Below are 25,024 nucleotides of genomic sequence, written 5' to 3' on the forward strand. Positions count from 1 at the left end.
CTTACGTAGATTTCCTGAATGCTTTTCCTTGTACACACTTTCTATTTTAAAAAATCAATATTTATACCCTATATATTTAATTCTTATATTTATACCCTATATATTTAATTCCTATACTACTGACATTTAGGAAGAATGGGCGAGGGGGGGGGATTCTCTTTGTATCTGGCCATGTGGCTAAGAATGAGTAAATGAATGAAGAAATTAGTTTGGACCTATTTGTAGGTATCATACTTATTTATTCTTCAGGCCTTGTTAAAACCTCTATAGTTAGCCAAAATTGAAATTCCCATATTCTAAAACAATCGACATTATATTTAAGGAGCAAAAAGTATTCATAATTGCTCCCCAACCAGAGAATTTATCCTATGGAAATGCCACTCTTCACATTTCACCACTGCATGTACATACATGAACACACAGAATCAATTTTGTGCATGAAAATTAAAATTCCACTGCTTGCATTAGTGAATATCAGAAAGCTTCAATCTTCAACAAAATTGAAATAGTTGAAGAAATTATAGCATATCAAACCTGAAGGAATATGGGGCAACTGCTAAATTATTAATTTAAAGAATTTGTAACAACATGCCGCGACGTTCTTCTGTCACAGTAAAGAAAGAAAACACAACATTATGTCTCCACTCGGATTACAACCATAAAAAATGGCATTTTGCATGTGGACAGAGACTTAGAAGGAAGATAGAAAAGTTAAACGGTTTTGTTCTTTTTTTTTTTTTTCGTCTCATGAATCAGTTCAGAGTATTTGTGTAATTAAAAACAAAAATTGAAATCATCACAACTGGGACACCTGGGTGGCTCAGTCGGTTAAGTGTCTGCCTTCGGCTCAGGTCATGATCCCGGGGTCCTGGGATCGAGTCCCGCGTCGGGCTCCCCGCTCCACGGGGAGCCTGCTTCTCCCTCTGCCTCTCTCTCTATCTCTCATGAATAAATAAATAAAATCTTTGAAAAAAAAAAAAAAGAAATCATCACAACTTTTAGGATGCACTATGTAAAGCTGAGTAGAAAAACAGTAGGTCGCTGTCTGTCCTAACTAGAATGGGCGCCGTGGACGTGGAGTAACACCCAGGACCCTGCAGCGTGGCACACGAGCCCTGACTTTGCCCTGCACGGGGAAAGTTCAGAAGAATGAGTCAGAGTCCCAATTCCCCGTGGGTCAAGATCTATCCCTATGTCATCTCAAAACAATATACACGTTTGACATTCCATGTATCTCTCAGGGCTTCAAGGCCCCAGACATCATATCTTCAAATCACTGGATCCCTACGAGAAACTAAAATTGCACAAGAAGGAAAAATATCACACAGTGGGAAAAATAACCAGTTTTGTAAGTCTTTATTTTTTAGTTGCTCCTCCCATAGTAATGCACTGAAAGGCGTAACAGTTTATATTGTACAAAGCATTTGAAGAAAGTACCTCAACTTGCCGATTATTTCAAAATGAGATTACAAACAAACAAACAAACAAAAAAAAAAAGAAAACAAATCTGGTTCTTCAATAAAGGGCAAAATAACTGAATACAGTCTGTTATTTACTTCTCTCTTTTAACATAAGGTCTGGAACACTTCATTTTACAAATAGGATTAACATGAACATAACATCGCACAAGCTTGCAGACGACCAGCATAAAATATGGGGTACAGTTTTTAATCAGAAGAATCATGCTTTCATGAAAGAAATTATAATCGTTTATACAATTGAATCGATTTCAGTATTACAAAAACTAAGTTGCATCTATTCGTATTTAGCTCATTAAGAAGGAAAACAAAACAACAACAAAAAAGGAATGTTAAGAAAAGCCAAACACCATTTGGCACTCCCATACACAGGTCGAGTCACCTTGGTCCTTGCGATTCAGAAAGGGGCGTGCCTCAGACGTCAGAAAGTAGTGGCCGACCGGAACAGTGCTATTGAAATCAACAAACGATAGTTTGCCAACAAATAAATACATGATACACGCAACACACACAAAAATTAAACATTAAAAAACAGTGACATGATTGTCTAAAATTAAGATGTTATTACAAGGATTTGGCAAACGTTTTATTAGTGTAGTGGTACAGCGGGACTGGTGATGAACAGGTTACTTCACTGACTTAAACTCTTTGAGCGCTGGAACATCCATAGTTTACAATATACACATACCCTTTTTCCCTAGTTTTACACAATGTACTTAAGAAGGCAAAAGTTAATGGGGAACGAGGACTCCCTGTTATCAGTTTCTATAATAATCGAGTGTGCATTTCATCCAACTACTTCCATCTTCAAAGGGTTAAATTACATAAAACTTTAACAAAGGAAAAAAAATCAAATCTGTAATTACAAAAAGCAACTGTTCCCAATCATGTGGCAGGTGATCTTGTACAAAAAAGAATTCAGTTTCTATGGAGTGTTCATTCGTGTCAATGCCGCCATCCCCACCGCCCTCGCGCCCGCCCACAGCCCAGGGCAGGGCGGACGAAGACGCCTCCTGCCCGCAAGTTGCTCATTCTCACCGAATCACGTTCATAACGTTGCATTGACCTTCCAGAAGTCAGCAGCTGCCTTTGCTGTGCAAAACAAAATATCGAGAATAAATAGTTTCTTTTTTTCTTTCTTTCTTTTCCTTTCTTTTTTTTTTAAGCATTCAGTTTAAGGTCACCAGACTTTAAATGAGTGACCCTTCAGGTTTCTAAGGCATTCTGCTCAGCAGTCTTTTAAATAGTCCTAGATGAAAGAGCCATGCTACTGTTGGACTTGGTCCCACTCTGGTCGACCTTGGTAATGTCATACGTGGCTTATGGACTGGATGGCACTGGATTCCGCCGCAGCCCTTGCCATACTGTGCCACACGTTGGAAGAACTGTGGGATGTAGAATGAAGGGACTCCTTGTCGGACAATGACAACATCATAGCATATGCCTGGGGTAAAGAGGAGAGACTTGGTAAGTGGCACTGGAAAACATCACTTTTTTTTTTTTAGAGTATTCGGCCTTTTATTTATTTATTTATTTATTTATTTATTTATTTATTTATTTAATTGTTATGTTAATCCCCATACATTACATCATTAGTTTTAGATGTAGTGTTCCATGATTCATTGTTTGTGCATAACACCCAGTGCTCCATGCAGAACGTGCCCTCCTCAATACCCATCACCAGGCTAACCCATCCTCCCACCCCCGTCCCCTCCAGAACCCTCAGTTTGTTTTTCAGAGTCCATTGTCTCTCATGGTTCGTCTACCCCTCCGATTTACCCCCCTTCATTCTTCCCCTCCTGCTACATTCTTCTTCTTCTTCTTTTTTTTTTTTCTTAACATATATTGCATTATTTGTTTCAGAGGTACAGATCTGAGATTCAACAGTCTTGCACAATTCACAGTGCTTACCAGAGCACATACCCTCCCCAGTGTCCATCACCCAGTCACCCCATCCCTCCCCCCCACCCCCCACTCCAGCAACCCTCAGTTTTGGAAAACATCACTTTTAATTTGAAGAATGTTGCTGATGCATGTTAGGGGGAGACAGGACTCTGAGTAGGAGCATCCCTCATGGGTGTGTTTAGAAAAGCATGGAGCCCCTTTTTGTCATCGTAATGACATGACTTTACTGCTGGCCTTCAGTGCCTAGGGGCCACAAAAGTACATGTCCTACAGAACAACAACAACAACAAAAAATGAATTGTCCTACCAAAAATGTCAATAGCGTCTCCACTGAGAAACACGAGTCACCCCATAAATACGTCATCCATCCACTGTTCGTGCACCTGCTCAAGTCACCAAAAATATTATGACCGAAACTGCAAATACGAATGGGACATAGACCTGCCTTGATGGCACTGGGGTCCTAGCAGAGGACACAGTCCCACCGACTCCTGCACTTTATAACGGAGAGAGCTGAAGGTGACACGACTGGCCCCAAGTCACTCAACTAGACAGTGGAGGAGGCAGAAGCACAACTGATTTCTGCCCTACTTTGAATCCAGTGTCCTTTCTCTGGTTTCCCTCCGTGTTTGAAATACTCAAAGCTGACACCCAAAGACCTTGCGAGCTCAGGTAGATCAAGTCAGCTCTACCAAAAAGTAAAACACAACACAAGACCCAACAACGTTCTAACCAACTTGTACTCCAGTGTCTGTCAAGCAGAAGGTACATGGCGGTGCTCTGTGAAGAAGTGATCTTTCTTCCCTATTATCATGTCAATTCTAAATAACTGTTCAGAGAATCTCCCATTTGCTGCCAAGTAAAATAGTCAAATGAAATGTTTGGTCTTGACTTGTGAGTGAACTTTTCACTGTTGATTTGCTATTGTTGGTCTCATCCACTGCTAAACTTGCTTGTCAAAACGCTGCTGCAGTGGAATCATTAAAGTCCTGCCAAAGACATTCCACTGTCTGTAAACAAAGACAAAATGCCTCTGTTGTTAAGCAGAATTTCATCTCTGAGAGTCATGCTGAGACATGTGGCCAATCTGTGGTTTCTTCCGTAATCATGGCATTCGGTTAGAAAATCTGCTCTTGTAGGCTGCTTGTGATTTGCTGGGTCATTGCTCTCAGTGTACACATTTGACTTTTATGTATGCAATTTGCCTTCTACAAAATCTCAACAGACATATAACAAATATCTCTTAAGCATCTACTCTCTGCCAGGCACTGTGTTAGGTCCTAGGGAATCGATGATAAGATAATATATAGTCCTTGTCCTTTGAAGAGTTTAAAATATGAGTGAGGTGAGCATTGAACTTTATTTTTATCAGGTACCCACTTTCAGAGATCAAGATAAAGAGTATTCTGAAATGGTTTTAACAAAACCTATTCCAATATTTGGAAAAATGAAAGGAATCCTAGAGAAAATTTTGGACTCCTGGCTTCTAACCGGCCTCTCTTCAACCAGCTGTGTGACCTTGGGCAAGTTCCTTAACCTTTCAAGGTCACTTTCCTCCTACCAAATGGGGATCATAATAACAAAAACTTGCCTCCAAGGGCTGTGAGGGAATTACAAGCACTAACTAACATAGAGTGCCGGACATAAATAGTACCCATTATCATGCAATTAATTTTTGGGATGGGAACTTTCAAAGAGGATTCTATGCCGAATGCAGCCACTGTTGTATTGTTCAACTATCTTGGATTCAGTCACTATAAAAATCACACAGTAAATATATGAATGTTTGAGTAAGTCATCTATCTCTACTCAGATTCTAGAAAATGGTAAATATAGAATATTTGCCTTTTGGTAATCAAACAAAATAAACATTTTCATGCACAAAGATCACCTCCCTGCACATCACTGATAGTGAATAACAACTGAATGAATGAATAAAAAGTCTCATGAAATAAAGTTAGTTTGCATAAAGGCCTGACCATATTTAAACTGATATATATGACATGATCAAGTAGCATGAAAAATACGAGAAATACACTAGTATTTCTTGTGATGGTAATTGTTAGTCCAGCTGGGCAGGGATTTTATGTCAAAATGCTGGAACTGAAATAGATCACATCTGTTATCTCTGGGTTCTCTGACCCTTCTGCTTTCAATCATTCCTGACAGCTTCAGAAATTTTTAGGTACTGTGTCTTATAAGCATTTTGGTGGAATAATTAAAAGAAATTAAAAAAAAAAAAAAAGGAAGGAAAGCCTGAATCCCCCAGTAACTCTCTGATCAATGAGGAAGGAAGAATGGGATAACAAGGGTTTTAAAAAAATACTCGCTACCTCTAATAACCAGTTATGTCCAGGTAAAAATGAGATGTCTACTCTGGCTAATTTACTTTTAATGTTAGAAACTGAAAAATTAATTTTGATCCCCATTGAATCATACAGCAGGAAGAGATCTTAGATATGGCCTCCAGTCACCCCACTTTACAAAGAAGTGGTACCCGCAGTCATGAAGTGATGTTCTTAAAGTTCATGCAGCTAGCCACTCCGGTGCTGGGGCGGCTTCTTTTACTTCAATGCAAAAAGAACATTCATCTTGCCTATTACCATCCATGGTACCTTAGATTTTTACTGAACTGACTGAGAGTTAAGAATTGGTACTATCCCACTAGCACAGTGTTTTTCCCACCTTAGTTGAGATATGACCACATTTGCTGCTAAGAGCAAATGGCTAAGGCCAAAACATCTCAGCCAAACAGGAAAGCATTTCTAAATGCACAAGCCAATGCAGTCACGTGGTCTGCTATGTCAGGCCACCTACAAAATGGACTCACGATCAATTAGACCAAAGTGACCAAGAAATATGGTAATAACAAGAAGTTTTCTTTTCTTCTTTTTTTTTTTTGATTGACCTGAGTGAAATGAACAATGTGGTTGAGTAGGGATGTCACCAGAAAATACTGACCTCCTTTATTTTGTGATAAAACAAGTGAGGCTCTTTTAATTGGTATTTACAGATCCTTAAATGGATTTATTTTTGTTTTCACAGTGCTGACAGAATGCCGTAGAGCCCAATGAACGTGGGTACTGTTCATTCATTCATTCAATTAAAACTTAATCAGTTTTATTTCCAGATCTGCCAGTAAGTTGCTGTAGACTTTGGGCAACCCATTTCATCTCTGATCCTCAGTTTACTCCTAAAAGCTATAATTAGATGACTTGTTAATTAACTACATTTAATAAGGGACCAAAAAAAATGGAAGGCAGGATTCACATTCCAGAAGTCTGGAAATATAATTAGGTTGACAAGAATTACAGAGGCAAAGAAATTAGAAAATCACTCTGAAGTCATACAGAAATAGGTGCAAACATTATGGCCTATCTCTACAGAAGGAAGAGATTGCAAAATAAAGGAAAAGCTACTGGAGGAGAAGGTTTCTCATGGAAGCCTCTGTGCAGAGGGCAGCCATGTTCACGACTGCATTGGTTAACCATTTTGGATTTGGTCATAGGGTCAAGGTAGGAACATTTTGAGTAAAGCATCTGAACCTGGTCAGATTCTAGAGTATTGCCCAGAGAGACTATCTGCCTTTTGGCGCCCGAGGCACGATGTTGCCATGATGCTGTGCTGCAGGAGAACATGTACCTGTGATTTGGACTTTCTGTGTAACGGCTGTTTAAGTTCCTCCGGCACATGGGAAGCACTAAAAGAAGACAGCTCAGCTTCAGTATATTGATTATCTTCCAGTTTCCTCATTTTGAGGCTATCTGTGAAGTGCCTTATATGATCTAGGGCAGAAAGTCCAGTTTTATATTCTTCCTCTTTATACCTAAAATGAACCAATGGGAAAGCACAGAGGGTTTTTTTTTTCTTTCTCAGTTTGTTATCCAACCAAACCACTTTTCATCTGAATCCATACAGCTGTCAAACTTCGTATTATATTTGCAGTATCAAGAAGCATGCATTCATTACTGGGTTCTTCAAAGTGTCTACACATACTGTATCTTAAAAACATATTTGTTTTAAGACTCTTCATAACTAAATCAAGTGTACATAAGAGGCAGAGTTAAAGTCAACAATGTGGAGTCAGCAGTGCAGTGGAGATACAATTTGTAGGTTTATAATGTCCATTTAAAATAAAGTCAGTGATGATAATATTTAGTGAGCACCCACTCTCCATATGAAAATAGAATATTCCTATAAATTTAACTATTTGGTTCATTTTTTTTCTATTTAAAAACCTACCTGTAGAGGTTACATACATATCAAATTAAGTGAAATTTATCTTGCTGTTTGACTAATAACGTACCAGATTTTTGAATGAATTAGGTAATGTTGAAATCTCTATTTTTCTTGGAGTTTTACAGGTAGAGTCTAAATAAATGATTGGGTACTCGTCTAATTTTCATTTATTCTTCCCATTTCAGGTTAATCAGGTTCCACAAATACCGATGCATTTGTATCCTTGTGGATTATGTTGACGGCTACCTTGTTTTCACCTATTCAAAATGAATCCACCAAATATGCCTTTGGCTAATTCAAATGTACTTTTGATGATTCGTTACTCATCAAATGCCATGTCCTGAAATATTGCCCTAATGGAAAAACAGAGCAGAAGGAATTGCAACCATATATGTATCTACTCCTACTTATTTACTAATGTCACTCCAGGTGCTCACCTCACTGGGGACGTTTTGCAACTCATCTCCAGGGCACTGGCTTCTTCATAGTCATCCTCAGGGTTTCCTTCATGTAAATTGCTTGTCCCTGGTTCTTTTCCCGTTTTTCCAGTAATATCGTTGTCGTCATCCTCCTCATCTAACAACACCTCATCTTCTACTTCTTCATCATCCAGTAAATCTGAATTTTGGCTGGTCACCAAAGCTTTCTCATCCTTAAAATGGCTGCCGTTCATTCTTTCAAAAGCATAAAAAAAGAAACAGGTCCCATTATTTTTATTTTTAAACGTGCAGTTAGCTCTCTTCTCATGTCTTCCCAACAACAGTTTAGATTTTCAGCACTTCTATAGTAAATTTTTATTATTTATGCTTCATGGCAACCATGGGAAAGTAATGTAACTTCACAAATGAGAAAATGAAGAAAACAATAATTGGGTGATTATTCAGAGGATAAATGTGGCTTCTGGCAGAGCTGGAAAAACAGTCTCAGGCTCCTATTCTTTATCTGACCTTTGCCTGATAAATGATATTGTTATAGATGATATAAAAAGCCTACAAATGTTTTCTCTACATAATGTTACCTAATTACCATATAAGTGCCCACCATTTAAGATAATAGGTTTCTGGAAAATTCATATTCCTGAACAACACTGATAAAAACTTGAACACACACGCCTGAAGTGAATCTAGGAGTTCAAAGAAAATGTTAAAATGGCTGTCAGGGACCACGCGGTATTTGATATTTCTAGGTGACATTTGTGGTGTATGCCACTTAGACATCCTGCTCAAACTTGGAAGTGATTGAAAGCTCACTTATTTGTACTGTTTTCAAATTATCCTTGATGGTCTGAATGTAAAAAAGTTCCCTGTTTCCCAGAAGAACATCGGGGTGGGCAATTATCTAAAAATGCAATTATGCAAGTATCTTTTGAAGCTTACTTAGCATGCATGTCTAATGTGATACAAAAGAAGAATATTATATTTTTTTTAATTTTTTTTTAAGATTTTATTTATTTGCGAGAGAGAGAATGAGAGACAGAGAGCATGAGAGGGAGGAGGGTCAGAGGGAGAAGCAGACTCCCCGCTGAGCAGGGAGCCCGATGCGGGACTTGATCCCGGGACTCCAGGATCATGACCTGAGCCGAAGGCAGTCGCTTAACCAACTGAGCCACCCAGGCGCCCGAAGAATATTATATTTTAAAAGTCATTTGTAATACTTTAGTTTGTGGTCACAAGGATTGTATTATGTGATTCAAAAGTTTAATTATAAAAAAAAGGTTTAATTACATAGAAGTCCCAATTTAATGTATTTGAGAGCATTTATAAAAGTAGAACAAATTTCTCAGGCTTCAAAAATAAACATAAAGAATGTATAAATTGAGGGGTGCCTGGGTAGCTCAGTCGGTTAAGCTCCTGACTCTTGGTTTCGGCTCAAGTCATTATCTCAGGATTCTGAGATCAAGCCCCCATGTCAGTCTCCACACTCAGCTCAGAGTCTGCTTGTCCCTCTCCTTCCCCCTGCTTCTGCTCTCTCTATCTAAAAAAAATAAATAAAATCTTAAAAAATAAAAAGAACGTATAATTGAATTTAAGTTTCATTGTAATACTTAAAAGTCAAAATTAACTTAGTTCCAAATTAACTACAAATGCTTTGAACTACAGAGTGTCTCCTCCTAACCTCCTCTTTTTACATATATATGACCAGGGAAGTTAAGGCACTTCCCCACGTTCAGAAAGCTTGTTGAAATTTAAGTTATTGCTACAGAAATGTACGTCTATTCACATTTAATGGAACTATTTTTCAGCTTATGGGAGATCAGGTATCAGCAATGTACCCCACCACTTTCCCATGTAAAAAAAAAATGAGTATAATTTAATATTTAGATTTTTCAGGGCAAATAAATAAATAAACAAAACAATGTTGGGTGTGACAGATGCACATAGTTAAAATCTTAAAAACAGTCGTATTATCATCATTAACCATTTTATACAGCCAATCTCTTAACCACTTTTATCAAAGAATGATGAATACATGTTTTGCACAGACATAAATTATTAGTTTCCAGATACACTGCCAACTTGCTAGCTTGAATGGATTGAAACTGTTATTTTTTAAAAATGAAAGAAAAAGTAAAAGAACAAAAGAATGCATGGATGAAAACCAAAAGTAACAAAGCCAACATGATTAAGAAAACCTATTTGTTAATTATGCTTTCAAATGTGGCAGTTTATGGGGGATAAATTATTCATCAAAAGTAGCCCCAATAGGAGTTGAGGGGGGAAGTTAAATGATTCAGTCTTCTTACGTCTGTGCTGTTTGGACATGTTGAAGCCAGATGTCGCAGCTATATGCAGGCTCACAAATCCCCAAGTAAGGGCTAGAAAATCTGAAAAGGCATCTCAGAACCCAAATGGTGGTTTCTGTTCAACATTTCTTATTTGTATCATGTAAATGTCGTTATCAAAATGTAAGATGGTGACTCTCTTACTCGTTCTTACTACTGTGTATTTCTGACCATCTGCTCATCTCCTTCCCTCCCTCCTCTCTCTCTGTGTCTCTTTTACACACGTGAGCACACACACACACACACACAAATGGGCAAGCAGAGGAAAAGATACATCCAACTGCACAAAGTCATAGCTCTTATCAGACTTCTTAGAAGATGGGAAGGGCCGTGTAATAGCAGATCTCCTCTCCTTTTTCCCCTAAATAAGGTGAAGCGCAGAATTGTCCATAAAATTTTATTATCTGGGGCGCCTGGGTGGCTCAGTTGGTTAAGCAACTGCCTTCGGCTCAGGTCATGATCCTGGAGTCCCGGGATCGAGACCCGCATCGGGCTCCCTACTCGACAGGGAGTCTGCTTCTCCCTCTGACCCTCCCCCCTCTCATGTGCTTGCTCTCTCTCATCCTCTCTCTCTCAAATAAATAAATAAAATCTTTAAAACAAACAAACAAAAATTTTTATTATCTGGGGAAATAATGTTTATTTGAAGCTTGGTTTAATGTAAAAACTACCTAAAACAATTGTTTGACTTTTAATAGCATCAAAAAATAAAGGACTCTAACAATAATACTGGTGTGATGAAAAGTAATAGAGCTTTCTCATTAATTTCATTTGACGTTAAAATTGACTATACAACATCCTAATTGAATAGGCTTTGGATAGTTATGTTCAAAAAAATCTAGTTCTCAATATCAGGTATTTAATTATAACTTAGGGGCGCCTGGGTGGCTCAGTTGGTTAAGTGACTGCCTTCGGCTCAGGTCATGATGCTGGAGTTCCTGGATCGAGTCCCGCATCGGGCTCCCTGCTCAGCAGGGAGTCTGCTTCTCCCTCTGACCCTCCTCCCTCTTATGCTCTCTGTCTCTCATTCTCTCTCTCGCAAATAAATAAAAAAAAAAGCTTAATTATAACTTAGAGATAAGAAAAATTAAATCTGGTAATTTTGGTAGAATAATGTTTCATTAACATCACATAAAATGTAAATACTAGATAAGTATTAATTATTATTATCAGCAGCATTAAAAGTTTTTCTTTAGGGATTAAGCCATATATGCTTGATGTTGATGATGACAAGTGGTAACGCAGGGCACCAGGTCACTAAAAACAAGGATAATCATACTCACTGAAACAAGCATGCCGGAATTAAATGAATATCCACCTGAGAGCCTATAGGTAGTGACAGAATCATATCAAGAAGTTTCAACTGCTTTCTAGGTAAAAGATACTTAAATGATATTCAATAGGTATTTTATATATAGATATGTACATATATACACACAAATGTGTGTGTGTATATATGTGTGTGTATGTATACACACACACACACACAGGTGCATATAGTTACGTTATCTGTAATATACACATGATATATAATAGCAGCCACTACTGAATCAACTGAATCCCTGTGGTGGCTTTTCTTTCTGCTTGGCAAGTTTTGATAAAATATTCTAATTAGTTATCAAGAGAAGCAGAACAGAATGATGGTAAAAGCATGGGCTCTGGGGCCAGACGGCCCAGGTGGAATCCCATTTATTGATCACTTATGTGGCCTCTAGCACGTCATTTGACCTGTGATATCGCCCTTCCTTCACTGATAATATTACATAGGAATAGTCGCTGCCTCATAGGGCTACTACGAGAGTTAAGTTAGTTCATACACGGAAAGCGCTTAGAAGAGCATTTGGTATTTAATCTGCACCAAAGAAATGCCAGCCAGCGTTGGTAGGAGTTACAGTAGTGTCACGAAAGTGAGCACAGCAAATCTCTTCGGAACACCCTGATTTCAGAAATCAGAGAGTTTAAAAAGCTTTACCTCTCCTCTGTGTTCCTGGGAGACTGGCTGCTGTGGTTGCTATTCCCAATGAAATTGCGGATTTCTGTGAAGTAAGCATCTTCTTTGTCATCGAGAATCGCGCCTGTACTTTCCAGTTCGGAATGAGGCGACGATGTTGCCGTACCTGAGGGGAGAGAGCCTCTTGAGAAAAAGACGGCCACCGAGAGGGCGACTTATTTTTTTTTTTACCTTTTTTTATTGTTATGTTAATCCCCATACATTACATCATTAGTTTTAGATGTAGTGTTCCATGATTCATTGTTTGTGCACAACACCCAGTGAGAGAGGGCAACTTATTTTGAAGCTCATTCCTTCTTCATTTGATCGGTGTTTCCTAAAACAGGCTCTTCTGAATATTAATAATGGCAACTTCAGGAGGCCAGTGTCTTCCCAAATTACCGCATGCCATGCTGACTCAAGTCCCTTGGGGAATATTTTGAACCACTGAAGTCATGAGGTACAGTCTCCCAAAGATGTTTCGCCCACAGCTTCCTCCCATTGCCACTGTGACATGAGAACATTTTCACTCACATAATGAGGATATAGTGTGAGGCAAATTATAAAGAAGTCTTAAATAGATTCTGCCAGAAGAAACTGTATACTCAGTCCTGGTTGCAGTCAATCTGTATTTATTGCTCCTGTGCTAAAGTACGTTGCCAAATAAAGACTGAGAACATACCAAAAATTCTGTATTCTCATTTGGTGCGTGAGGCAGTCAGTAGACTCAACACACCAGCCCAGAGACTGAGGTGGGACAGCATTAAAAGGACAATATGGGATCTGCTGATGATCGGATGATCTTCAGCTTCCTTACCTATAAAATTAGAATCAGAATGCCTTCTCACAGGATGGTTGTGAGGTTTTTATAAATTTACACAACTACAGACACCTTATATGTGGTCAAATGTATACCAACACTTGCTGCATGCTGTTTACCTTTCCCACAAGATATCTACAATCTAACAGTTCATCCTAATAGTCTACAGTTGAACAAAATAAGAGGGGAAAACATCTCTCAGCTGAATAAAGTTATAATCTGGGTCAACAAATAAGTATTGAACTTGGACATTTTCATTTTTAATTCATTTAAAGTATTTTCCAAAATACTTTTGATTAGGGGCTCCTGGGTGGCTCAGTCAGTTAAGCAGCCAACTCTCGATTTCAGCTCAGGTCATGATCTTGGGGTCCTGGGATGGAGCCCCACATCGGGCTCTTTGCTCAGTGGGGAGTCTGCTTGAGATTCTCTCTCTCCCTCTTCCACTCCCTCTCCCCCACCCTCTCTCTTTCTCTGGAATAAATAAATAAATCCTTAAAAGAACAAAACAAAAACTAAATATGTTTGATTAGAAAAATTATGGGATTATGCCGTAAGGGTGCACGTGGTTGGAAAGTGTGGCCAAATTAGACTTTGATTGCTTTATACTTCTGTCTCTAAAATCTGGTATCCATAAACCACAATCATTTGATTTTTGGCCTAGAGGGAAATGAACGGTAATATAATTCTATGTAGTAACCCCCCAAGGTCGTAAGCCATGTGCCTGTGTACAGGGGAGGAAGGATTAATAATAAAATAATTTCCTTAAGTAAAATAGCTACTTTGTACAACTTCAACTTTTCCCTGTTTTTAAAATCTGTTTTCCTGAACCCCATGCTTGCTCCTTCCCTTGCCCCCAAGTCATTTTCCTGATTCTCTTGAAACAATTTATGGCTGCACAGTGTGCCTCCAAACACATGGGCCAGTTGGCAAATATTAATTAATGATTTATTATCTAACTTTTAGAAGCCAAAGGCAAGAAAAACTACCATCTCTTCTGCTAACTATGTGCTGGCAGATCTGAGTTAAGGGAAGGTTAGTTTTAGTTGTAGTTGTTGTTTTCTTTTGCCACTTTTAACTCAATTCTACATCAGAATTTGTGACCCAAACCACACACCACTATCATTTGCTATGGGTTGCTCTGATCATGTCAACAATCTTCTATCACTAATCTCTGAAAAGTTACCCTGGGGATATTCTCTGAACTGTAGGACCTCTGCAAAAACAGCCATGGTTTCTAAGTTAATATTCAGAGCATGATATTCTGGGGCTGCCACTTTGGAACTCCTGCCTGCCTGGAGGCCCCATTCCTGTACCAATATGTGGAAAGATTGTTCCCTGCAATTTAGGAAATCCTGATTCATAAGTCTCGTATGAGACTGGGTCACGGTTCTCTTTGTTTGAGATTACCCATTGAGATGAATCCAGGAGAATAAGAAACAATCCAAATAAGGCCCTGAGTTGTATATTATTCAACAATCACATCATTCTGTAATCTAAAGGGAAACACGCTGCAAAATTTAGGATCTGTTTCTGGTGTCAAAGTGGAAGGAGAGAAGAAAGATCACAATTATCTCTTTTCTTAAAAGTAGAGTTGCCGTACAATATTATTCACGATTATCTTAGCCATCTTCTTCCTCATAACACAACTGATTACCTACCAGACATGTTCCCATTCTCATGTTTCTTTAGGTGTCTGTCTAAGTTGGTTTGTTGACCAAAACACCTATCACATAAGTGACACTTAAAGGGCTTCTCCTTATTGTGGATGTTACGAACATGCCTCTGCAAGTTGGAAGAGATGCTAAAGGATCTGTCACAGTATTTGCATCTGAAAAATAAACACAGAGAAAATATTTGCAAGCAAATCGAAAAATATTTCTCAAGACTAGTAAGCCAGATATCCAAAATTATCACCCATAAAATATTTTAGAGAAAAGGCAGAGGCAAGAATATTATTCGCACAGCCAAGATTTCAATTCCAACAGACTTTGATTCCATTAAAGATCTTCATGACTTTATGAAAAACTATAGTAAAATACTGACCATTTGATTGGTCCCAAATTTATTAGAGTCATCAGTTTTCATGTTTTTGATAAACTTCACAAAATTAAGGACATTAAGAAATAGTAGCATGGTTTTACCTTCTGCTTAGGACAATACCAATAAATCCTTTGTAAACAAACATGAAACAAATTCATGTATTCTTCAAATAAAGTAAAAAGATCATTCTTAAATTCAAAACTGCAGAGTCTGATTAAACAATTTCTTAGTAAATTCACTTCCTCAATTGATAATCCTAAAGAAACTTCCATTATCTTCTCAAAAAGAGCAGTAAAGATTCCAAACCTTTAAAACTGAGGCAATGTGAATAGTTTATCTCGATATCGAAGATACTGATTTTCATAATCTGTAGTGATTACAAGCCCCCAGAACCTTTACTCTAAAAACCTTTAAACTGTGTTTTTTTAAGAATTTATTTATTTATTTATTTATTTATTTGAGAGAGAGAGAGAGTGTGCATGGGGAGGGGCAGAGGGAAAGGGAGAAAGAGAGAAGCAGAACGTGGAGTCTGCTGCAGGGCTCAATCTCAGGACCATGGGATCATGACCAGAGTGGAAACCAAGAATCAGATGCTTAACCAACTGAGCTACCCAAGCATCCCCACCTTTAAACTGTTAAAAAAGAAAGTAAGAGTAGCACTAAATTATCCTTTTGGAATATAATAAAGGTCTTCATTAATCTCTGCTTTTCCTATTCCCCTCAATTTTCCATTTCTGTCCTTACAGAGCTTGTGGCATTTCTGAACCAGGTCGGTTTTCCAGGAAAATACTTATTATTGGTTGGCTAATTGTTTCTGCCTTCCATGTGATTAAAAAAAAAAAAAAATCATAAGGTATTTTGAAGTTCTCCTTTATTCATAAATAAAAATGTAACCCCTCACTGCCTACTCCTCAGCTCTTATGGATAAAGAAGAAAAGTGGCAATTTATGGGGTATTCTCCTTTGGCATTTTAAAGTAAAGATCACATTATCTGTTTGTGTGGGGTTTTTTGTATGTGTGTTGCTTGAAAAAAAAAAAAAAAACATGAGCTTTCTCTAGATGACTTTTAAGTGAAAATTTTTAACCTAGCAGCCAGACAATCTTTAACTTATTCTTCCATATGTGAAGGGCCCTTCTCCTCCCACTTCTGAATGTAGACTCAGTGGTTCGAGTGCTCTACATCAGAAATCACCCCATTCCACTCGAAGTGTTTGGGTTTCTACGGCTGTCTCTACGTGATGCCAGAAGTCTAGCTAGTTCAGTGGGGAAAATAAATCTGTTAAACTAGTTACTTTGGCATAGTATCAATAAACCGACTCAAAGACTGATTTAATTTTTCCCCCTTAAAAAACTGCGCTGGCATGATGAGGCTCCTCAACTTTCCTCACTTACAGTATTAATTTAAAAGTGCGTGAAACCCCATATTCATTGTAGTTGTAATATTTTAGCCTCTGCTTTTGAAAAAAATATATATATGAGTCATGACCTTCTCTGTAATAACTCTGTTGACTCCCAAAGCCTACTACAATGAGAATAATGATACAATTAGCACAGTTGTGTTGTACTGAGCAGAACAACCTAGAAAACGCTGCTAGAGAAAACTCCCATCAAACATTTTTCACTCAAAACATTTTCTACATACATCATGAATTAGAGAGATTTTGCCTTTGACATGCTTCCAGCTTTCTGCTTATATGCAAAGGGGCTTTTCCAAGTCTAATAGACATCATCTACTCTAATAGCGATAAAATCGGCCAATAAGAACATTCTACATAATAATCATCTATTATTTTGTATCTTTCCCCTGCTAATGTACTGGCCAAAAGTTTTGAGTGCTCCTGAATAAAAAAAAATCATTGCATTCTGCTCCAATAAGTTAGTGGGTAGTTACGAGCCTAAGTTTAAAAAATTCTTTATATTAATACATACATCATGAACAATACACTCATTAAGAATTTGGATGTAAACACAGGGGTCATGGGAGCCTTTGAGATCATGGTGTGAGATAAAAACTCTGACATGGCAGGTCCAAGTCTGGGTTTTAATTCTGGATCTTTTAATACCAGGCTTTACAGAAGGCAATTAACATCTGTGCATCTGAATTTCTTCACTTATAAAACAGAGGAGCTAGACAAATAATTGTTTAAGATCTCTAGCTATGCCAAAATTCTGGCCTGTGTTTTTAAAAATACACATACCATTTATGGGGTAGAATAAAACCACTGAATTCAAGTACAGAGCAAAATGAGCATGATATAGTTGCATACCAGATCCTTGGTCATAATAAAATGTAAGTGCTGAAATCTTTCTTTCACTGAAGCAAAATTCCTGGGATCTGAAATTTTTCTCAAAAAGGGAAATCGCCTAACAACTTCCATTTTTATACCTCTCTGAGACTTACTATACAAAGTCTATTCTATTACATACAAAGTATCACTTCTGACTAGTAATTTATAAAACATGTAGGAAAGTAAAGAATTTAAGAAAACCCTTTATTATTTTCTGAGTTTAAGTCCCTCCAGTTTTCTCTTAAAATTTCAATTCTCTTCAAATGAGCATTCATTGGTCTGCCCATTTTCTTTTCCTTATATGTAAGAAAGTCTTTGAAACCTGAAAAATAATTGATTTTAATAGAAAAAGTGAGCATGCAGACAAAAATAATTTTACGCATATGCAATGCGTAAGAATTTCAAAGCAGAATGAAATTACGATGTGACTTAAGATAAATAACATATTTTCTTTAAAAAAAATTTATGAACACCTAGCACTATGTGCAAAGCACTGCACATAAAATAATGTAGATTATATTTTAAAACTGAAGAGGATCTTGATAATCTTCATTCTTTAGTAAACAATAATATTAAAGTTAGACACATGTCCCATGTGTCATGTGGCTGATCTTGACACCTAACAGAATAAGCTAAGAGGTAGTTTAGAAATCGTTGCTAGAATTGCCCCTCTTCCTATAATATATTCTATTTTACCTCTTCTCCTCCTAGTTCCTCAACGTCTTCCTCCTCTCCAGGTTTAAGGTTTATTCCTTAAACCTCCTAATGGGACCTGGGGACACTGACTTAGCTATCCCTAGGGAAATAAAGTTACACACAGCTTGTCAACTCCTAACAGAGATTTAAGGCTTGAGAAAGGAAGGCTGCAATGTTCTGATTACTGTCAATTAACATAGCACTAATTATTGAGAAGAGAGCACATTAAAATAATTTTTAAAATGGGGGCGCCTGGGTGGCTCAGTCGGTTAAGAATCTGACTCTTGATTTCAGCTCAGGTCACAATCTCAGGGTGGTGAAAATGAGCCCCGTGGCGGGCTCTGTGCTGGGCACGGAACCTGCTTAAGATTTTCTGTCTCTCCCTCTGCCCCTCCCCACCCCACTCTCTCTCTCTCTAAAACAATAATAATAGTAATTTTAAAAATAGCTAACATTTCTTAAATGCTTTTTCTATCCTAGATCCTGCTAAACCTTTTAAACTGAGATGTCAGAAGCCTTGATTTAAAAAATTAGAACTCTTATATTTTTTATCCTAGCCATCAGCCAATTCTTCTTTGACTCAAAATTGCAAGGACATACATTCAGACATGCACAAAAGTAGCCTCCTTTAAAATTGTGGCAATACATCCACTCTAACTACCATAAAATTTACCAAGGTATTTAGTAAAAATCATTGTCAAACCTGTAAGGCTGCTCTCCTGTGTGGGTTCTCAAGTGCCGTGTTAAGTTCGCAGACCTTGGAAAAATCTTGCCACAGTATCTGTTATGAAAGATGTTTATAAGAGAAAGTCAGCACAATCGACTTTATTTCACTCAAGCCGCATAGAAGCCAGATGCTGATTCTTGATTTAATTAATCTTGCATGGAACTCACATGTCTTTGGTATTTAAAATTTGCAACAAAGCCATTCTACAGATATAAATAACTCCATGAATAAAGGCTGCATTATGAGATCTGCTTGAATTTGCTCATGCATAAGCAAGCAGTTTATGAAAACAAACTTTAGTTTTGATGACCCCCCATACGCCTCTTTTATTAACTCTGTATCTTTATAGTCGCAAAACTGAACCAGACAAGGGGATAAAAAAATGACAAGAGTCGGTGATTCTGGGTTAATGTAAACAGATTTCAAATGTTTCAACTCATTTTACATGTTAGCCGCGGTGACAACTCTGTACATTGAGCGGTATCAGATCAGACAAGATTCGAAGACCTCATCCATCAAGGTATGTTCCTATAAAAGCTTTCCTGGAAAGAAAGTGACACATTTTCCAAAGAGCAGATAAATTGATATGCCTGAGTCAGATGCCACAAATTTCTGAGGACAATTCAGAAATTATAAGCACAATTTATTGAAAAGAAAAAAAAAAAAAAACAAGCTTTACTGTAATACTGATAGGTAACAAGAAACTTATTAACTAGCTTTCTTCACTTATCGACCTTATTCGTCCTTTGTTAGTGGCCTTATTCTTCAATGCCATGACAATTAATAAATGTATGCTCGAAGACAGTAGTATTATACCTTTGGATGAAAATAATTAACTGTGAAAGAAAATTCATAAATATCAAAGTAAAACAAGTATTTGGACGGTTTCCAACCTCATTTATCACAACCAAATGGCCTGTGTTAAAATTCCCATTTAATAATAATTTTTTAAAACCACCATTTTTGTATCTCCCTAAATAAAGAGTACTTTGAAGTGCTGGAGATCTATCATGGTCACGATTAATCATCCAATCAAGAATAATTTCCAAAACAAACAGCAGGGTTTTTGCAATCAGAGGGGAGACTTGGGGAAAGCGGGCCGTCATGGGCCCTGCGGTCACCTGCAGGTGTAGCGTTCTTTCCCTTTTCGCAGGAGGTTCTCCGGCAGGGCACTGGGAGGTGCTCTGAAGTTGAACATGGAGGGAACTGACTGCAGAAGTTCACTGGCCTCCGGTTTCAGGGCACTGAAGCTCTCTAGCTTCTCCGCCATGTTTTCAATAGCTGACATCTGAAAGGCAAGAGCACAAGACCATGAAGGACCAGTCTGACATCTGTTCTTCCATAATAATCTCTAGAAAACCAAAAAATCATTAAGAAAAGGGAAGCATCAAATCTGCTGAATGCGGCGGACTGGAGAAAAAGGTTGTAGTGTCCCAATATTTGACAGATAACGAGAGGACTCGTTGATTTAGGAAATAACAAAGGTAGAACCATGCTTATAGAATGCTGGGTGAACTTCTTCAAAAGACCTTGGTTAGGCCATTTTGTCATAATTTGATATAGAACTGAGCAATGAAATACATGAGTGATAATAAAGCTTTTTTATTAAACTAAGAAACAACATTCGCATTACGTTATGGACATCAATAGTACACTGGACCTTATAGGGAAAGGTCCTGCATGCCTTGCCTCGGTAATAAAAACCATAGGAAGCATGGCATCCCACGAGAAGAATTCACAGCACAAAACACATCAAGTGTTCCAAAGTTACAGCTTAAGCCAAATGTGTAGTGCAGAAAGAAAAAAATTAATGTGTAAGAGGTGTTTTGCCTAAGACTAGGTTAACTTAGTATCTGGATATACTACAGTTTTAAGTGGGATCATATACAAGGAATTTTGATGAAATATTAATTTGTTCTGAACAAAGACTGAGTTGAAATGACAGCTCATGATATATCATCGTGACTTCACGTAATAATAACTTGGCATGGGCATTATTAAGGGGAGTAGTTAGCCTAACCACACTCTTAGAGAAGTAATCTTAAAAAACTATCCTGCCTAATTCTTCCCTCAAACAACCTAATTTATTTTGCTTATAATCTTCAAGTTTCTGTCCATCTGCCCATATAACTGACAGTCACAATCGGAGGGTGGCATTTACTTTGAAAGGCAGCTTGATCCTTACTGTCCTCAGTTAGAAGGACTCTCCCCTTTCCTTCAACCCTCCCAAAAGGTTAAGTTTCCTTAGTGTTCATATTTTATTTGGAAGCTGCTTACTACTGAATTTTTAAGTAGAAAAGCAAACTCTCAGGCCATCCTCTTAAATCAACTCACCCATTATTTATTTGGTTCTCAGGCACTATGCCACTGGAGAGCTCAGAAAGCTGTTAAAAAGGTGTTTGCACTCTCTATGCACTCTGTGTGTTTCTCAAAGAGCTGGGGTGTTAGACCGGGAGACTCCATGCAAAGACAAGAATGGTAACTGCACATTCAAACAACTGTTTAACCCAAGAGGATGATTCTTTCACTGATGGATGGCAGGACCGAGTTGAAGGCCTAATTTATGAGCTCAGGATAGAAAGAAAAGGCAACCCTTCCCACTCAAAAGGAAAAGTGACAAAATCTCTATTCCACGGCCGTGCAGCTGGACAGAATACCAGTGACTCCTTACGGCGAAGCAAAATCTTAACAGAATGGCCGGACGATGAACGATGATTCTTTTCTTACAAAGGGAATAGTGTATGCTCGATCCTTCAAATGACTATTCATGTTGTAGTTAGCTCTCTCGTTTCCCTTTATCCCGGAGCCTGCCCTCTCATTTCATGCCCGGACTCCTAATGCTAGCTACAAATTGCAACGTACAGGGTACCACTGCCAATTTGCCAAATGTCTTTCATCAAAGATGGTGCAAAAAAATCTCAGAGGAAAGTCAAGATACATTTACTTGTCAGACGACAAATGTGAACGCATTGGGAGGCGGTAGGGGCTCTAAGCTCAGGGGTTTGATTCATAATCACTCAGCTGCTAAAACATTCTCCACAGATGCAAGTGGACAGCACATTTGTCACTATGAAGGATTTTGACACATACTGATCACAGGGCAGAGATATGGAATGATGATGCTGCTCAGAGAGGTTGGCGGAAACTCTGTCCCTGCAGAATATGGTCATTATCCCCCTCTAGCCGGAGCATTAGCATTTTCATCTTACTTTGGGTTTTATTTATTAAAAATCAATCCGGAAATATTTTATGATACTATTTTATTTGCATTTATTCCTCTTAATTGTTTCTTGCAGAAAATCATTTTGATATTCCACCCTCCACGGAATAAATTGTCTGAGTGAAAAATGACCCCTGGCCTTCAAGCTGATTAGCAGAAACAAGCAAGGATCAGGGTCATGATCGCATATATTTATTGGGAAGAATAGTAAGTGCATGGGTGATGATTATTAATGTTTTATTTATGTACATTTAATATTTGAGTAAAGTTTCATTATCTAGTGGTTTTAAATCATTTGAGTGTCCGCCCGGCTGACATACTCAGATTCCTGTGGCGATGTATCTTCTAGAAACACTTTGCCTTTTATATGGAAAATAGCTTACTCATGACTATTCTTCTCGGCTTTCATCTCTAGCACATATAAACTACAAGTCCTTGAAGTTATTTAAGAGCAATGGGCTGTTAAGGACTGTATCTTGCTTTGGTAGGTGCCTAACACCTCCTTTTGAAGAAAGATCGCTGTGATTACATTATCTCAGACTATTCTGATTTGGGGAAACTATCAAGAAACAAGAAAATACACTATGGGCTTGATGACTAAACAATGACATTCTTAAAGATAATAGGAAAAAGAATAGGGGTGACCCGAATGCTTCTCTTAAAAGCCACCCCACCTTTGGCTTCCAGTGTCAAAGGAAAAGAGGATTAAACAGGAGTGGGGAAAAGGGAGAGAAGGAAGATGGGAAGTGAGCCGAGGGTAGTTATTACCACCACACACACACACACACACACACACACACACACCACTTTCTGTCCAGCTAGCAACCACCGAACATAAAAGCCACCACCGAATTCTTCCTTTCATCTTCATAAGATTTGCTCTCATAGCACTTGACCTCAGTTGAAAAGAATAAGTTTCCCCATTAGGACAGATAGAAGTGACTTAGACATCTGCCAGTTGGGTAGGTTAGCAATTCTATGACCAACATCGGTCTGCCTCTGTCTTGGATTAAGGTGTTGGATTAAGATGAGCTTCATCTGGTGCATGGGTCAAAACCCCAACTTTCTCACTCTGTGGGCTGACTCGTATGATGCTCTTCCTGAAATAACATGCCTTTTACAAGAGAAGTAGCAAGTTTTGACATTCATTTTAAAGTCTGGCTTGGAATTTTAAAAATCAACATGAATTGCGATCAATGGAACAGAATCTAGCTACATATATATTTCAATTATGAAAAAATGAAGAGGGCAATGTGTATTACTATAAAAAAGAAATTTGCTGAGAATGGGGAAAATAAAGGAGGAAATATTAGATCATATATTTTAGAAGTGCATTGCCCTGTGTCCTATTAATGTCATAGGCTAATCTCTGACCAGTAAATGACAGGGTTTTTTTTTATATGGAACAGTAATTTTTATTTATATATATAATAGTTGTTGATGGTATCTGCAGCCAGATGGCTGGAAGAGGAAGTCATTGCACCCCCTTTCAGTCCCCAGGAGGCTATTAACTTTATACTGACGCAAACTAATATTTAGACAGAATTCCCTAGATCCTACCAAAAAATGTAGCTATCTCCCTAGTCAAATAAACTTAGTATTTTTAAAAACATTTCAGCAGGCAAGATATCATCAACTGGGTCCTAAGCACTTAGCTTAACATTTATTATCTGGCAGCCAATAATTGATGACATAAAGAAGTTTCTCATTAAAACCATTAAAGTGACAATCTGATTATATGAAATGATATGTCCAATGGCACCATGAATTATGTGACCTAATGTTTTACAAATTAGATTACACATGCCTTTATCATAAAACAACTAACTTTTCATAAATAACTTATGATGGGAAAGTTTGTAGATTTGGTGGTTTTCTATATTTATTCACTTGATAATCTTGAGAATTCTCAAAATTGTGGCCATTTGGGGGAGAAGCAAGTATTCATAGTTTATGGCTATCTCATTCCATGTATCACATTCAGCAGTCATGATTATGAAATCCATTAGAATCTGTTTACCACTAAAATGACAAACTTTAATATTTTAGTAGTTCCCACTAATATCTCTTTTTATAATACAAATATAAATCGTAGCTCTGAAAACCCTATGATTTAGGGAATGGAAGTGTTTCTAAAGCATTGCAACGTCAGTTTCTATACCATTGTATTATCAGGAAAGGGAGTCTAACTTAAAATCTGAACTGGCTTTGTAAATTGGTAGAACCATTGGGCATTTATGTAGTGGACAGCACCTTTTGGATGAAGCAGCCAACCACACAGGTACTGTCAAGTAATACTCCACCTTAGAAAGGATGAGGACCCTGAGGCACGATACTCAGGATGGACCTCTACCAGGGAAGACAGAAGAGGAACACTGGAAATATAGGCCAGGGTAATCAAAGCACAGCCCCATCAGCTGTACAACTTTGTCTAAGAAAGCCTTAGTCTCTCTCTCTCCCTCTCTCTTCTCTTATACTTTTGAAATAAATAAACTTAATCCTTAAACGTCTATCAAAATGAAAAAAATCACAATTCATCACATACTCCACAGAAGAAATAAAATGGAGGAATTTCTGGTAAAGAAAATCTAATGTCAGATAGAGGAAACAGGTAAGTGCTAAAGTGTTCTGACTTAAAATAATTTATATATAATTATATGGTGACCAAAAAAACTGAACTATATTCCAAGATTTTACCCCTATCTTAGAATCAGAATAATTTTGAGTAAAGAAGAGAATGAAGAAGTAGAAGTACATATAATCAGAGGAAATTTTGTAATATATGTTATTTATATGTATTTCCATCGACCCAAGGTTTATTTGAGAGTGAAAACTAAAT

At 37.8% G+C, this 25,024-nt stretch overlaps 1 protein-coding gene across 12 annotated transcripts in view; it reads right to left on the minus strand.

Moving 5' to 3' along the window:
• Window positions 1–1,341: 1,341 nt before the first annotated feature.
• MECOM (MDS1 and EVI1 complex locus) overlaps window positions 1,342–25,024 on the minus strand; it is a 540,477-nt gene continuing 516,794 nt past the window's right edge. For 11 of the 12 annotated variants that reach the window (XM_034998598.1, XM_034998584.1, XM_034998591.1 and 8 more), the window contains 7 exons: window positions 20,087–20,253; window positions 18,942–19,019; window positions 14,873–15,042; window positions 12,377–12,521; window positions 8,060–8,296; window positions 7,026–7,209; window positions 1,342–2,922 (listed from right to left, as the gene is read on the minus strand). In XM_034998598.1, coding sequence (XP_034854489.1) covers window positions 2,788–2,922; window positions 7,026–7,209; window positions 8,060–8,296; window positions 12,377–12,521; window positions 14,873–15,042; window positions 18,942–19,019; window positions 20,087–20,253 — 1,116 coding nt within the window. In that variant the 3' untranslated portion in view covers window positions 1,342–2,787. The remainder of the gene's footprint in view (window positions 2,923–7,025; window positions 7,210–8,059; window positions 8,297–12,376; window positions 12,522–14,872; window positions 15,043–18,941; window positions 19,020–20,086; window positions 20,254–25,024) is intronic. The other variant, XM_034998618.1, reaches the window with a different exon arrangement.

The sequence above is a fragment of the Mirounga leonina genome, unplaced genomic scaffold (assembly GCF_011800145.1).
Source record: "Mirounga leonina isolate KUSES-001 unplaced genomic scaffold, KU_Mleo_1.0 Mir_115, whole genome shotgun sequence".
NCBI lineage: Eukaryota > Metazoa > Chordata > Mammalia > Carnivora > Phocidae > Mirounga > Mirounga leonina.